A 16,727-nucleotide genomic window follows, 5' to 3' on the forward strand; every position below is an offset into this window, starting at 1 on the left:
AAAGGGATAAAATAATTTAAAAAAACCATAAAACAAATAGACAAACATTATACAGTACACTCCTTTTGCCTTTTTCGTTCAAACAGGTGATGTCCTATTAGGTTTAATTCCGCTTTTATTCATATGCACTGTAGTCTAACATATGCAGGTCCATTAATGCCAGGAAAATTAAATGATGAAATGTTATGCATTATAAAAAAAATAAAAAATACTCATGGTGAGTCAATGTTATGAGATAGTACATCGAAATAATGAGATACCAAGTTAAAATGATAAAAATAAATCACAAACAAATTGTATATTTTACTTTAACCAAAAGAAAAGGCAGCAGGTGTGCGTCCTAAATGGGTGCTCAACGTCAAAAATCGGTTCAAAAGTAAAAAAAATGGGGGCACACAATCGGAGCAATCAATGCCAGTAGAGCTTCACGTTTTATTGAATTTTGACAACTGATACTACTGAAACAACCAGTTTCAGTAGATAGCAGTGTGGCAGGGCATTGGGGAAAAAGTAACTGATTAATTCATATTTTGTTAGTATTCAATAACTGCTGCTACATTGAGTCTTTGATATCACTAAGGTCACATCGTGATGGCACCTGTGATTGTAAAATGCTATTTAATAATTTTTAGGTATGTCTGTGGTGCTCAGATTTTATTATCAAGAGTGGATATTCAGTTATGATTGGAGATGCCCCCCCCAATATCTTGTTTCATCTATGCAGTGACACAGATGAGAGAGGTCACCTATGCAAAGTGGGATGGAAGCAACATGGCAACCAGTCCACTTTTGTTAACTCATCTCTAGGGCTGCTCCCTCTAATTGGTCGTTTTGGTCTTAGTTAACTTAGATTTCTTTAGTCCATTAGTCATGTTTGATGCATTTTTTTCATGCTGAATGACTTATTTCCAAGAAACGTACGAGCACATCTCTGGTAAACGCAAGAATTAAGGGTTGACATTTTACCTAAGAGATATCACCGTGAAACCTACTTTAATTACTTTCATTAAGGCAATTAATTGTTGTATTACACGTTTTCTGAAATGTTGTTTAAATATGCAAAGGAGGCAATATCTTATTCAATATATGCATCCTTTTGCATGACTCTTTGTGGAGAAACTCAGATTTACAGATCTGTCAATTTAAATCAACTAATCGATTAGTCGATACAATTGAATGTGCGTGTTAGTCGACTAAGAATTTCTTCAATCGAACACAGCCCTACTAATCTCTCTCAACAATGTCATTTTGAAATGGAGATAGTGAAGGCAGCAATCTTTTTCCAGTCAGTTTGGAATGACGTTGCCGCTGGGGAAATAATGAATAGAAATTCTTCCACAATCAAGTCAAAAACTATAAATACGTCAATGTTTTGATTGAAGCGTCGACACAGATCGTAAACTATAAAGTTGTGACCTGAAAAATGTCACCTGTCACCACTTTCCCTGTAGTGTTGGAGCTTCTCTAAAACACAGCTGATGCATAGCAGAAATAAGAACCGGTGCAACTATCTTTGCATCTTCCAAAGTAAAACACACATCTGTCCTTAGCCACAAAACTGTGAGCACTGAAACCAGCCGGCAGTTAAGGCTTAAATTAGAAATCCTGCAGTCAACTGCACACACAATATTCAAGTACAATGTGGGATATGGTGAGTTGAATTAAACATATTGTGTAATAATATTGCATGGTAATCATGTCCCCCCCCCTAAAAAAAAGCAAACAAAATGTGTTGTAATTTGTTTACAAAGACAGATTCTTTTATTCATAAAAACAACTTTTGGATGTGGATGTTGAAATGACATTAGGCCTACATTTACATAGCAACAAGATATCCAGCTTTATCTTCTTTTTTTGAAACGTATCTGGCACAGAGACCAAACTCTTGTTAGAAGGCACAAAAGACAGCAATGTGACAAGTTAAAATGGGACAGTAACTGACAGTAAGCACTGAGTGTACGGGATATAGTACCAAGTGACCCAGTGAGCAGTTATTTGGAGCTTTAAGTGGAGATTAACAAGTTATTAACTAAATAAGGTCCATGACAGAGACGGTGAGACAGGCAACTGGTTAAATTTACTACTTGGTCTGTGGCTTGTATTTTGGCAGCCTCATTTGGACCCTGGTGTTGGGCTGTGGTCCGGCTGAGCACACGTCGGTGTTCTCTGTAACATCAGAGTGCACCAAACCATAACGTGACCCAAGTTATAAAACACAATGGCTTTAAACCTGCATTAACGGTTTGTTTTTGGCCAATTGGGAGCAGCGGTTAACTACCTGTAAACACAACACTGACAGGTCACTAGGGCTAGGCGACACGGAGAAAATCAAATATCACGATATTTTTGACCAAATACCTCGATTTGTAGTGATATTGTAGTGTTGACTATTGGTGCTTTCACAAAATATTAACACAGTGAGATTTTTGATAAATAACCATCAGTAATGTGGATATAATGACTAAGAGGGTAAAGGCAAATAATAGAACAGTTACAACAGTCTGATAATTTCAGAAAATGGCATAACTTTACTGTAATGCAGCATTTAAATCCAGGAAAAGATAACACTTATGCCATATTACGATATCCAAAATTTAATACGATATCTAGTCTCATATCACAATATTGATATAATATCGATATATTGCCCAGCTCTACATGTCACCTTATAAAAAACCCAACAAAGGCAAATGTGTTAGCCAACAGTAACTGAACTACACATCCAGCAAATTATTGGAGTCTTGTTTCCAGCAAACTATAGCCAACAAAAGTCCAATATATTTGCTTCGTTTGTTCCTCAGGGCATTACGGGACATTAAAAACGTATAGTAATTTGTCGTTTCCATGGTACTGTATCCAAAACAGGCCAGAAAGAGCCAGTGCTTATTGTCAAGTGGTCATTTACAGCTTTACGTGGTTCTATTTATTGTTAAAATATATGAAATGTAACCCCTTGATACTCATAAAAACACAGTTGCAAATCCTGCCCCCAACACCTTCATCCCATTGCCGTTCTCGACAAAAAGATGCTAAACAGAAGGCACAGCAGGACTCCGGGACAGTCGGTCATCCTGTACACTCCTCGGCCTGAGCGAAGTAAATAGTAAATAGGTCATCTCATCTCAAGACTTCCAAAAGAACAGAGTCCACTGGTCTCAATATGATGTGAAACCTTAAAATCCCACACAATGTAAATGGATAAATGCTTATGGGCCCATAGGTCACAGCAAAGCTTCTCAGGTCCAGTTTAAGGTACCATTATTCATGGATCGGCCAAACCCCTTAACACAATCTGAAGATGTATTCTTACATTTCTCTTACCAATTGTCATTATTTCTAAACCGAAGCTCCTTAAAGAATCGTTTGACATTTTGGTACACATCCTTATTGGCTTTCCTTGCCGAGAGTTAAATAGCAGGATCAATATCACTCTCACATCTCTCTGTTAAATATGAAGCTACAGCCAGGACACTTTGCATAGCTAGTTAGCTTAGCATTAAGATAAGCATTTAGCTAGCCTAGCTCAGTCCAAAGGTAAAAAAAACAATCCACGTACCAGCACGTGTCATGCTGTCTTGTTTAATACGTACAAAAACAGCAGTGGAAAAATGACTAGTTGCCGTTTGTTGGGGGTTATGACTAGGGCTACACAATTAATCAGGATTATATTGAAATCGCAATATGGACTATTGCAATATCCAAATCGCAGGGTGGTGCAATATTTGTTAATGGCAAATTATGTGTCAAACCATTCATTCAGAATGTTGGTTTTTTTATTGTGGTGCTGCAGAGATCCTATTCTACAGATTAAAGAAAGAACAAAAATCTTTGTTTGGTACAGATCCTAGCAAAAAAAAAAAATCATTCAAATTTCTTTCAATGTTAATCATTTTCAATGAAAATGAGAATAAGGATACAAAAACAATTATTCCCTCTAATATAGTGAATCATATCACAATATCAGTCAAAAAATAACCACAATTAGATATTTTCCTCATATCATGCAGCCCTAGTTATGACCATTTCTCATATTTCTATTTGCCGGTACAATATATACAATAACCCCCTGTAATGCTGCAGCTTGTCATTTGTACACTGCTTTAGAGGTGGTGGTAGGAAGATTTCTTTTTTTTTTTTTTTTAACCTTTATGCTAAGCATGAATACGCCATCAATGATTATGATAAAAGTACATTTTATAAAACAAAAAATACACCATACGTTATTGAAACATAGAGATATTACCAGTTTGGCAGTGTTAAGTGAATAAATGCATTCAGGTGAAAGTAGTGTGACAGTGCTACATTTATATATAGATATTTATATAATATTACTCTTGTCTATTTGAAGGCTCTTTCTGTTGACAGAGTAACAAAGGTTCACAGGCACAACTGTGTGGAGTTAAGGAAATATTCGAAAAAAAAAAAAAAAAAATCAGACAATAAATTTCATAACTATCAGCAATTGATATCCATTTGCTACCTAGTGTTCTATATTGATTTTTTTTTGGTGCCATTTTATTGAAGTGCCTGAATTCTATGTGTAAACTTTATGCACAGTGTAGTTTAAAACCTCCCACCCCGAAACAAAAACTGTTATTGTTATTTACTAACAATATACCACAATGCAAAGCTTTGCTTTTCCTCCTGAGATGACAGACGTTTAAAAATTGGTGAAAGAACGTCGACACTGAAGTAAAAATCCTCTTGTCTAAATCTAGCCGATCTACTTAAGTGATTTAATTTTTCACCAAACAAGTGCAAAATGGGCGAGGAGTTGAGGGAATTGGTTTCAAACACTCAGAACAACTGAATTCATGACCCTATTGAGATTTCCAACCATCTCAATCTTACTGGTGCTTCCTAAGCAACTCTTCAAAATGTTGGATTAATAAAAAAGGCAGTATCCAAGCAGCAAAAAAAACACGTCATTTCAAAACGCTTCCCAAGTCTGGAGCTGCAGAACACCACGGAGATGCATTCAGAGCCGCGTGCGCCATCCGCAACGCGTTGGCTAAGGTGCTCAGTGGGTACTCGAGTACACGAGGCAGGTTTCAAAGCAGTGTTATTAGTAAAGCTATGTGCGGGGAAGATACATTTCACTTCATTTACATTTGGAGTAAGTCAAATAAAAAAAAAAAAAAAATAATAAAGAATTTACACTGTACAATACATCAAATCCTATCTAACGTGAGACACGGAGAGTAAAGGTGTAGAAATGCCGGTGCTGTTGCAAAGTCTAAAACTGGTCAGAGAGGAGATCACACAGTCTCTGAGACACGGACTCCCTGCTGGTCCGCAGGGTCAGCCGGTACATCTGGGAGAGAAAACACACACACACGAAAACACACACACACACACAATAAGACGATGGTTCAATACGGTGTTTGAAGCCCCCAACGTCGTCTTCCAGGCAGCGCTGCCTGGAAGGCACGAGGATTAGGCAATGGTAAGGGTTAGGTGCCTTGATGTCAACGGTCGCAGCACTGCCTTGAAGTCGACGTTGGGGACTTAAAACACCGTTGAGCGTTCAATACAGGGGTGTGTGTGTGTGTGTGTGTGTGTGTGTGTGTGTGTGTGTGTGTGTGTGTGTGTGTGTGTGTGTGTGTGTGTGTGTGTGTGTGTGCGTGCGTGTGTGTGTGTGTTTTTACCTGTGCTTGTGTGTTGGGCTCCAGTCTGAGGAGGCAGCCCACCTGAGTGTTCTTAGTGTGAATGACTCCAGCTCCAACAAAGTTTGCAGGATTGGGATCCACCCCAATCAACAGAGCTACACCAAAACCTAAGATCTACAGAAGAATTTACAGAGAAACAACTTTATATAAAATAAATAAAAAAAAGATTAAAAAAAATATATAGAATGAACACCTTGCTGTTGTATGCCTAAGTTAAGGTGCAGTTGACGCCCATGTCTGTCCAGACCCCTTTTTTTGGCACGATGCTATGACGTGCGTCACCTCCGTCTGTAACTCCCTGCTGCATCCATAGAGTCCAGTGTTTCCTCGGTTGATTTTGCCATTGTGGCTCGCCACAGCAAAATTTCTGCCGCCACGCTATCAGAAATAGGGCAGACGCACAACAGGGTTTACGCTATGTCCACCGCGCACCGCCGCTGTTTATGAAAAGTCTTAAAGTCGTAATTACACGACTCTGCAGCGCCGTGTGCTCTACTGAACTCAAGCAAACTGTCATCTGCTCTCTCTCCCCTTTAGGGTGAGCAACTGGAACAGTGACAGGAGGTCATCACTCGCCAAGTCATGGCAACCAAATAAACAGCATGGCGAGTACACATGTCCCTCAATCTTAGGCAAAGTGACAAACGGCGATGAGAGCCGCGACATGAAATTCGCACTCACGCGGGTAAAATATGACAGCTACAGTTTATTGGAAAAGATTATTGTGGACCCTGAATTTGATGAATTTACTTTTTATCAAACCCCAGATGAGACGAGAAGCTAACGTTAGCCAACGCTGCGATGACGGTCCCTCTGCCTCTCCGCTGCAGGAGAAGGCTGTATTCTTCCGACACGCTGTATTAACGTTACTGTTTTAAAACCGTTTTCCAGGTTAGTGGGGGATACCGCTCAAAACCAACATGAAAAACGTAGCTAGTCATGTTAACTCAGCGTTTTGGCTAGCTAGCTAGCGTTAGCTGGTAACATTCTGACAAACTGCAACAATACCCACCAGTAAAACTCTGCTGGATGACTTTTTGGTCTGAAAATGGGCGACTTGCCCTCTTTATTGTTTAGCTTAGCACAGCGCCATTAAAACCATACACAATGCTTAGCCGTGTCATCCTCCCCAGCTCCGCTCTTTTGTCCAAATATGGTCACTTCTTGCTCCAAAATACCAAGATGGCGACGGCCAAAATGCCAACTCTAGGCTTCAAAACGGCAGTCCTACGAACCCACGGGGGACGTCACCGATGCTACGTCCGCTATTTTTACCGTGTATGGATGCAGCAGGGAATAACCGACGGAGGCGACGCGCGCCATAGCATCGTGCCAAAAAAGGGGCCGGAAATTAGCGTGTCCGCCCGGGTGTCGAGTTTCAACTTCCCACTGAGTTAAAAAACCTACTGCAAATTGTAGGACGTGAATGTCAAGTGGTTCAACAGCATACAGGTCAAAATAAGTCGTGCATTTTCACACAAACCGGTTAATGTAAAGCTAAGCAGTTTCCCTTACAGAAGTGTTTTTTTTATTTACCTTAGCATTGGTCACATCTGTGTCCATTGGGTGTTGGGCTTTGAAGATAGTTTGAACCTCTTGCTGAGGACTGAGGACAAAGGAGGACAGGAACAGGACATGTTAATATACTGTAGAATGCTATCCGCTACGTTAATTGCAATATACATGACACATTGCATATTTACATGACATACTAGGGGTGTTTAAAGTAATCATTGCGTCGATGCATCGCGATCCGGACAAGGACGATTCTGCGCCGATGCAGTGACAGACCATCATCGATTATTGCCTACTGATGTTAGTGATTTCCGCTCTTTTTTTGTTTTTGCCTTTTGTCTGTTGTTGTTCGCTACATTCATGAAGTGTCTTTTTTTAAGAGCAGATACAATAAAAAGGGGAGTTCATGTATATCTGACTGCTTGAATTTGTCGATGAAAATCATGTGTAGCAATATATAATAATAATAAAAGGTGCTCTAAGCGAGGTCACGCGTTTTTTAGGCTACAACATTTTTTGTCACATACAGCAAACATCTCCTCACTATCCGCGAGCTGCCTGTCCCCTGAACACACTGTAAAAGAAAACGTGGTCTCTGTAGACAGCCCAGGCTCCACAAACGGCAACCTGCACCACCAAACATAAACAGTGTTCCAGCGTTCCAGATAGCCAATAACCGACAAGAAGGATTTGAGGGTGGGGGGGTTAGTGCGCGGAAGGGAGGGGACGGGATGAGGAGGAGGATGGAGGGGCGAGGTAGCCTCAGTTTTGTTCGATAAGAGATTTAGACCTTATATAATGCAGGTATTTTATTAACTTGGAACCAAATCCAAAATAACTAGATATCCGAACCCAACAAGGGGTTTAATCACTAATTAATCTGTAGATTGTTTTTGAGTAATCAATTAATCATTTAGTCCATAAAATGTAAAAAAAGAAATTGTAAAAGAAATTCTGATTTCACAAATTGCTTGTTTAATCCAACCAGCAGTCCAGAATCCAAAGATATTTGTGCACATCGCAACAACACTGACCTTATGATAAGAACAGCCATTGTCGACCTACTGTATGACAATACAGTAAATTTTCTTTTTAGAATTATTTTGTATTGCTATTTTATTGTTGTATTGTGTCACTACTATATGTTATTGCTTATTTTAGATTGTGTTCAGCACTTTGGTCAACTATGTTGTTTTTAAAGTGCTTTATAAATAAAGGTGGATTGGATTGGAATACTAACTAACTAAAGACCATTTATAAAAAGAGATATATATCGGCTTTCAGATTATTGATCGGCATATAAACAGTTAAAGAAATCTGCCTTTTTTTTTTAAGATTTGTTTTTTGGGCATTTTTAGGCCTTTATTTGACAGGACAGCCTAGACTTGAAAGGGGAGAGAGAGAGGGGGAACGACACACAGCAAAGGGTCGCAGGTTGGACCCGAACCCGCGACCGCTGCGGCGAGGACCGAGCCTCTGCACATGGGGCCACCCAGGCGCCCCAAAATCTGCCTTTTCTGACAGAGACAAATGCTGATAGTAACCTTGGTACACTGGTGCATTGATCATGTGAAGCACACGTCAAACTCAAGGCCCGCGGGCTGAACCCGGCCCATTGCAGATTTTTATCTGGCCCACATACCAACTTAGGTTCAATAGATTTAAGCCAATTGTGCACCAAACCCGAAAAGACAGGAAACCGTTTTTCAAACTGTAATTACGCAACACTCAAAGCATAATTTAGCAGATTTGCCGACTTTGACACTCAAAATTTCCCCCAGAAGCAGAGAGTTTTTATATTTAGGCTATGAAACAGGGTGCTGTGAGTCGGCTGTGTGTTAGCCTGCTTTTAAAAAACGTAATCTTTGTTTTGCTTGATTTGCTAAGGAACTTTTTTCTTCCTTCTGTAGGGCAGTAACAAATGTAACAAAAGTGTCGGAGAAAGCAAGAAAAATGACGAAAAATGTGACAAACGGCAAAAAAAGTGACATTCAGTTATCCTAGATAACTGAAGATATTTGACTTTTCTCAATAAAAACATGTCAATAAACTCTACATGTCTGGCCCTTGATGGAATTTTCATTTTCCAGGGTGGCCCTTAGTGAAAGTGAGTTTGACACCCCCGATGTAAAGTGAGCCTTACACTCCGAGCTGTTTCCAGCGTTGGAAGAAGTCTTGGGATGTCATCTCTGTAGGCTGAAAAAACTTGTTAAGCATCACAGGGAGTTTCACTGCAATCTTCTGTAGAGTTCCACCGTATCTGTTCACACAGAGTCAGAAATGAGCACATATAAGTAAATACATGCATTAAAAAAACTTAGTAGAGTGCAGATCTCTGCCAGGTGTGCCTCCCTCTCCCCTCCCAAACAAACAAGAGTTGAATCTCATTCAATTGCCCCCCTTCCTTGTATCATGCCTAACTCTAATGGATCATAACATATTAGGTATGGAATTCTGCACATGCTCTGGTTTAATATATGACCAAACTTTTCTTTGGATGTCAGCTTTTGAGCCACGACAAAGGCCAAAATGTGGCCTGCAACGGACGAGCTAAGGCTTGCTTTTTAGCCTAGCAGGTTGCCGAAATTGCCTTTTGCTATGCGATTCGCTGTCGATCACTTGCGGCCCCTACTGGCCATTTAAGAGTGAGGAGTCAGCAGTCAATGACCAGTATAAAACAGAGCGGTCAATAAAATAGGTTTTGTAACAATTGTCAATCACCACAACCAGGGATCATCCTTGAGCATACGGTCATAAATGTGCACAAAAAAAATATATTAGTCTGATGGGCCCAGTGGTATGCGAAATTAGCTGTGGACAGTGCACGATCCCCTTCAGGCTTACGTCGGGTAATACAGTATGCATTCAGACACCAACCTGAACTGGATGTCGAGGACCGGTGCATCTGTGAAATCTGACAAACACTCAATGTTGACGACCTGCTGGAGCTGAGCTCCACCATCTACTGTGGGGTCTACTGCCTTAGCGTGGACATTCAGCTGTGGAGACAATGGTCAAGGATTCTAAAGTGGCTAAAGTACTCGCACCCATTCAGTCAGTTTGGTTGTGTTGTAGGCCTAGTTGAATAATGTTTTTCTTGACGGTGTGAGTGGTACGCAGAGAGACAGCAGTCCTGCAGAACTCAGCTGGGAAGTAGTAATACTTGTTGATTTAGCGGTGTGTGTTAAGTAAACTGCAGTGCTTCCTGTGGGCTGGAACGGGACAATCTAGTCTGTAAAAAGAACTGTTTGATGATCAAACCGTGTTTGACGATAAGATGCTGTGTGCAGTAAAGCCCTTCAGACGAAGCATTTTTATCGAAAACGTTGCACTTTTAATGTGGATAACACTTTTATGAACTGTTTTACTTGGGTTTTTTTTATTATCAATCTTAACCTTTTCTTTTATCAGTTGGTACGGTTCAGTCTCTTTAAAAAACAGGAACAGACTAGATGTGGCATGCAGCAAAATTGCAGGCCTACGGCTGCAAAAAGCGCAGGTCTTTCCATTCATTTTGAATAATTCAGCAGGGGGGGGCGTGCAAAAAAATGCAGCGGGCCTGCAGGGAAAGGCTGAGAACGAGTCGACTTTTGGAGAAACACAACCCCACGTCACGCTGCGGTGACCAATCATGTAACCGGAGATCAGACTAGTCGGTGTGTTTTGAGCAATGGTTTGAGGCGGTGTGAGAGTCCAAGGCAGAAAACAGGAAACATCACTGCCTCTATCGCTGCCGCAGGAAAGTAAAAAAAACACTACGAGGGTAAAAAAACGAAAACACAAGCACTGAACTGCCGGGAAGTTATAGCGCAGTGTATATAGTGTAATAGCTGAAGGTTTCCTGCAACAACAAAGCACTCACTATTGGCGCTTACCCACTGCTAGTAGCAGCTCTACTCAGCTCGGCCATGTTGCACCGTCCTCCATTTTCCATTGCAGATTTAGTACCGCCTCCTGCGTGAGGCGAGTGCGGGGCTGGTCGTCATAACGACGCCGCAGGAAACTGCCGTGACCTAACGCGACACACACACAGAACGTCGAAGGTGTGTTGTTGTTGACACAGCCACAAGACACTTTTTGTTTCAAAAGAAGCTTGAGGCTGTTCAGGACGCCCCCGTCTGTCGCTAGCAATGATGACGCAGCGATTAGGGACGATTCTCTCCCACCAATCAGTAGTCTGCAGGATTTCACGTCACCTTTTGGTATCGCCTCAGCTCGCTTGGAACCTCGACGGAGGTGATACTAAAAAAAAATAAAATAAAATAAAATTAAAAAAAAGTACCTATTGGCAGGTACCAGGGACTTTTTTTCATAATGGAAAACCAAAAAAGGCGAGTCGAGGCCAGTCGAGCAGGTACCATGTAATGGAAAAACGCCATATGTCTCGCTCGTCTCTTTTCTATCTCTCTCTCCTTATAAATGAAGTTGCCTTAAAGTGCGGTCGGAAACGTCGAAATCTAGAGACGATGTGACGGAAAAAAGTAATTGTGAAATTAATTGTGAAATATAAAGTCTACTTGTGCTTTGTTGGGGGGATTTAAGAACATAACAGGACGTCATACAAATCGTCTGTTTCATTGACACTCCCCCTGCCGCACCACCCTGCTGAAAATCGCTGGATTGACTTATTTTTTGTTGTTGGTACGAATGCCCACTAACCCTGAATGACCTGACCACACTGTAATCAGGCTAGGGTGCTTAAGAAGGCCCAATCAGTCGTGTCTGATACGAGCCATCCTTGTTTTAATGAAATGAAGTTGCCTCCGTCCGGTCGTAGATACCATCGGCCTACTTGCAGGACCAATAGGCTCAAACAAACATTCATTTATCCTAACTGCCATTTGCTTTTTAAACCAAGTAAAGTAGTTCACATTGTATTTATCCATTTATTGACTTCTTGTTCATATTATGCTGCATTTGTTGTTAATTAAAAAAAAAATGTTTACTGTCTCTGTGTGTTTTTGTGATTCTTGCATTGCTTTTCTGGTGTGTGGCACTGTTGGCTGTAAATCAAATTGCCCCTTGGGGATAATAAAGTTCCCTTGATATTGAAAACGAGAAGCTACCAAAGATGTGGGAAGGATATGAGTCTTGAGCGTGTCGCTGCTGGTCACCGATGAGGAGAAGCTGAGGAACTGGGTAGAGGTCTTGTTGCCGTAGAACACATAAATACGACCTGTGGGACGTTAGCAGGGCCACTTTCTTTGAGTTCATTCATTCTGAAGTCATCACATCAGACTAGCAGTATCCACTACATTTAAAATGACACACAATTACCAATAACATTCTGCATCTAACTTTTCGTTCTCTTAACACTAGGTGTCAGAAGTATCCTTTAAAATAGCTTTTAACAAAAGGACAGGCCTGAGGAGATGTCCTAAAAGTAAAAGATGCAGAACATAAGCACGTTGGAGACAAAGCTTCTCACCCAGGTTCTGCCTGTACTCCGCCTTCAGTCCAATCTGCAACAGCTGGTCCTCATAGATAACACCGTTGTTCTTACAAACAAACCTGCAATTTACAAGCACTAATTTACAACCAAGACCTTTGACGACTTCATTTTTATTTTAAGTATAAATATATTAAAAGGTTTGCACTTTGTCAACCCAGACAGTTTGCGACAAACTAACACTAGCAAAATATTTCAGCAAACTTGATGTTGAAGCTGAAAAAAGGTGTGAAAAAGGGCCAAAAAAATAAAATGAAAGGGGAGTTCACTCTCAGAAGTTGCAGCCAGGCTGTTCAGACCAGATATGTACATTTAAGCCAATGTTACAAACTTGGGGAGTGGAGTGATAACCAGGCAGGGAGGGACTAATAAAAGACACCATCCAGTTCCATTATAACTCAACGTTATTTGTAACCACGCTTCCTACTAGTTTCATCAACCAAGCTCACAGTATGGTCCCACCTGGAAAAGTTGTCCTCAGACACATTTATGGGAGCAGGGGTGGAGATGTCGGACAAGACATCAACCAGCAGGCTGGCTCCTGCTGAAGGGGTGGAGTTCAGATTCAGCAGGTCTGTGAAGGGGTGGCTGGAACCCTGGGAAAATAAACATCTGCTTTACTATACCGTATCCACAACCAAACATACAGCAGTGTGCAGTTTTTTTATGTATACAAATATTAATTAAATATGGAGGCCCCGGTGCCAGCCTAAATGCAATCCCCAAATAATCCATTTAATTCTCTGCCTTCTAAAGCTTGAACACTGAAATCAAACTGAAGCTTAAATCCACTTTTTGTGTAAGGAAATATACACTATAATCCCACAACAGCTATTGTATGTTTGGGCGTTTGCCATGTTGTTGGTTGGCTGTCAACTGAGAGATGGTTGTGTCTAGAAGGGATACAGCTACGGCTGAAGAAAAAAAAAAAAGTTACCCTACAGTTGGTCCAAACCTATACAGCACTGTACTCGGAACTCACCTGTGCAGGCTACCATTAAAACTATTTTAATTACTAAATATTCATTTATCTTTGCTATTAATATGTTGGATTCAAATGTATGTAGATTTTTAGACTTCTTTTAATTTTTGGCGGCCCACTCTGAGGACCCCCTGTTGAAGATCTCTGATTTAGAGTGTTCAATTCCTGCCCACAAAAGTCTTGACCACAGAATCCGAAAACAAAACCCAACCCTCTTCAGTGCTGGTTTATGTAACAATAAATAGTTATGCAATTCACTATACTATGTGTTGTTTCTAGCTATCAATATACCATGGTCCCAGCAGAGAGCAAGGTGGGACTAGAGGAGGCAGGGCGAGGTCTGTTGGTAGGAAGAAGGTCTGCCATCAGTGAAGGAGGAGACTGATGGAGAAAGAAAAGAAAAGGAACAGAAAGAGGAGACGAATGATACAGGGTAGGAGAGAAGACAAGTAAAGGTAAAGATCAAGTAAATGCTGAAAATAGGAGAAGAACATCAAGGTAAAGCAGCAATGAAAATATTGCAAAATACAACAATGTGCAGAATACGACGATGTTATTATGTTTGTGTGGTGGAGGCTTGTTTTAGGGATCAGGGAGAAAAGCTACAGCCGAACACATTACAGAAAACCTTTTCACCGTGCTGTTTTTTAAAACGAGACATTAGAAACCAGAGACTAGAGCTGAAGATCTTTGTCTTAATTTCTATCATTTTACACGGGCTCGGGCCGGGCTCAGGCTTGTGCTCCGGGTTACGCAGTAAATGAGCGGTCAGGTGATTCATTTCAATTAGTGCGAAAATGGATGCTGAGGAGGTGAAACGGAGGCGGGCCTCTGGAGGACTTATTTTATTTCTTTGTTCCAACTTCCAAGTGGCCTATAGCCTACGTTACTCATGAATAAATTATTTAAAAAAATATATATAAATGACTCATTCTTGACAAAAGGCAAAAGAGCTGTGTGTGTGTGTGTGCACATTTGAATACTGTCGGGCTGTAAACGTGTTCTGGCTTTTAAAAAGCTGTCAATCAAAATGTAATTGTCGGACTCGGGCCTTGTCGTCCTAACTTTTAAGGCCAGATTACAGCTCTACTGGACACATTTCTTTACTTGTTAGGAACGAAAGTTTTTCCCGGGTGGCATTTGTAAGAAAAAAAATATTTGGTAAAAAAAAAATCAAAACTGAAGCTGTACAGGCCAGATCTCCTTGCTACCTATCACAGCACCACTGTGGAGTTACCTTGTTTGTGCTTTCTGTGTTCTCGCTGTGCTCGGTGCTGCCGTTGACATTCCAGCGGGCATCGTCGATGTCGGGCAGGTTGCCTGGGCCCTTCTTCTTCTTCAGCTTGGCCAGGATTGACGACTCTCTCTCTGGGAATGGAGGCATCTCTTCTAAGACGGTGGCCTGTGGAGGGACAGAGAGAGTGAGAGAATACTGTAAAGCTTTGGGCCAGGGCAATACTAGTCTCACTTTGCCAGACCTTCCTCCACAGCACTGCGGAGGAGGGCCTGGCTAGTCCACACAGCATTCCGGGATGGGAGAAAAAAGGACGCAGTCCCGGTGTCGCTACAAAATAGCCTCGGGAAGGAACTTGTTTTGGTGGAACATGTGTATGTTGCTTCAGTCGGTAACCATAGCCCTCATAAATCCACCGGAGTTTAAAAAGCCAACACGTGGCCGGTTAGCTCAGTTGGTAGAGCGGGCGCACATATGCAGAGGTTTATTCCTTGATGCAGAACGTCCAGGGTTCGAATCCGACCTGTGACGGTTTTCCTGCATGTCTTCCGCCCTCTCTCTCCCCTTTCCTATCTCAGCTTCCCTATCCAATAAAGGCAAAAATGCCAATACAAAAGAAAGTGGAAGGTAACGGACATCCAGACAAAAAGAACACCTGGCACCTGAACGCCGTGGATATAGACTAGGGCAATACAGACAGCTACTGCACCACTATACAATTAGCAATGGTGATTATCAGTTATTTCATAATTTCTTAGCAATATGATATACCACAATATGATACAAAGAGTGTTTTTTTTCCTCAACTCACTCACAAGTCTAACCTACACTTCACTAACCTTTATGTTAATATAACAAAAAAAGCTAGAAGTAGTTCATCATGCAGAAGTTCCCAACGTAGTTAATGTTTTTTTTAACTACACTGTTAATGCCGGTTTATGCTCAAAACTACGTGTCACGTGATTCCATCCAACTTTATTTATAAATTTTAAAAACAACAGAGTTGGGCCAAAGTGCTAAAAGGTCACGTCTGACGGCTATGGCTGTTTGAAATGGCTACACTCAAAAGGAGAACAAGCATACCGGAGGAGGTTCAAACAGGGATAATGGCACCCAATTTCTGACAGTCTGTCCTTGAGGGAACTTGCAACATTCATTTCACACACAGAGAGTGACAGAGGTAGCTGCTTGAACACTGAAGAGAACTTAAAAGAGAAGTTCAAACCCAGTCTCCTTTCTCACCTCTGCAAAATTGGCCAATCGCTAGGTCGCCCTGCTTGATGATTTAATGGGTTCTTGAAATTGCAAAAATTGTCAGACCCAGCTAATCACAGCAACATTCTGCTGTGATTAATTACAGAGAAGCAAATGCATAGTGTGATTGCTCATTCAATCATTGCCATCTGCTGAGCTTAATTAATCTGGACGTGATGTATCTTGTCTGACTTATTACAAATTTGGCCTTTGCGGTGTGATATAGTGCATCTGCTTTTGTTTCTCCCTAAAAGTTTAAAAGGTCCTATGACATGCTGCTTTTTTGGATGCTTTTATATAGGCCTCAGTGGTCCCCCAATACTGTATCTGAAGTCTCTTTCCCGAAATTCAGCCTTGGTGCAGAATTACAGCCACTACGAACCAGTCCCACAATGAGCTTTCCTTAGGATGTGCCATTTCTGTGTCTGTAGCTTTAAATGCTAATGAGGGTTACACCTATCGCTATTTCTAGCCACTGGGGGACCACAGGCAGGCTGGGGGAACTCATTAATGTTAAAAAAAACTCATAAAGTGAAATTTTCATGCCATGGGATCTTTAAGTTTTATAAAAATGTAGTCATTTTATAATTCTGATGTTAGGGGGGGGGGGGAGTCTTTTTTTTC

At 41.1% G+C, this 16,727-nt stretch overlaps 1 protein-coding gene across 2 annotated transcripts in view; it reads right to left on the reverse strand.

Annotated features, from left to right (window-relative positions):
- Nucleotides 1–2,505: 2,505 nt before the first annotated feature.
- The window catches only part of LOC114555487 (AP-2 complex subunit alpha-2), a 34,834-nt gene continuing 20,612 nt past the window's right edge, over nucleotides 2,506–16,727 (reverse strand). The window contains exons 14-23 of one of the 2 annotated variants that reach the window (XM_028577908.1): nucleotides 14,853–15,017; nucleotides 13,907–13,996; nucleotides 13,096–13,229; nucleotides 12,613–12,695; nucleotides 12,271–12,360; nucleotides 10,062–10,185; nucleotides 9,328–9,444; nucleotides 7,206–7,275; nucleotides 5,649–5,783; nucleotides 2,506–5,314 (exon numbers count right to left, since the gene is read on the reverse strand). In XM_028577908.1, coding sequence (XP_028433709.1) covers nucleotides 5,237–5,314; nucleotides 5,649–5,783; nucleotides 7,206–7,275; nucleotides 9,328–9,444; nucleotides 10,062–10,185; nucleotides 12,271–12,360; nucleotides 12,613–12,695; nucleotides 13,096–13,229; nucleotides 13,907–13,996; nucleotides 14,853–15,017 — 1,086 coding nt within the window. In that variant the 3' untranslated portion in view covers nucleotides 2,506–5,236. The remainder of the gene's footprint in view (nucleotides 5,315–5,648; nucleotides 5,784–7,205; nucleotides 7,276–9,327; nucleotides 9,445–10,061; nucleotides 10,186–12,270; nucleotides 12,361–12,612; nucleotides 12,696–13,095; nucleotides 13,230–13,906; nucleotides 13,997–14,852; nucleotides 15,018–16,727) is intronic. The other variant, XM_028577917.1, reaches the window with a different exon arrangement.

The sequence above is a fragment of the Perca flavescens genome, chromosome 1 (genome assembly GCF_004354835.1).
Source record: "Perca flavescens isolate YP-PL-M2 chromosome 1, PFLA_1.0, whole genome shotgun sequence".
NCBI classification, from domain to species: domain Eukaryota; kingdom Metazoa; phylum Chordata; class Actinopteri; order Perciformes; family Percidae; genus Perca; species Perca flavescens.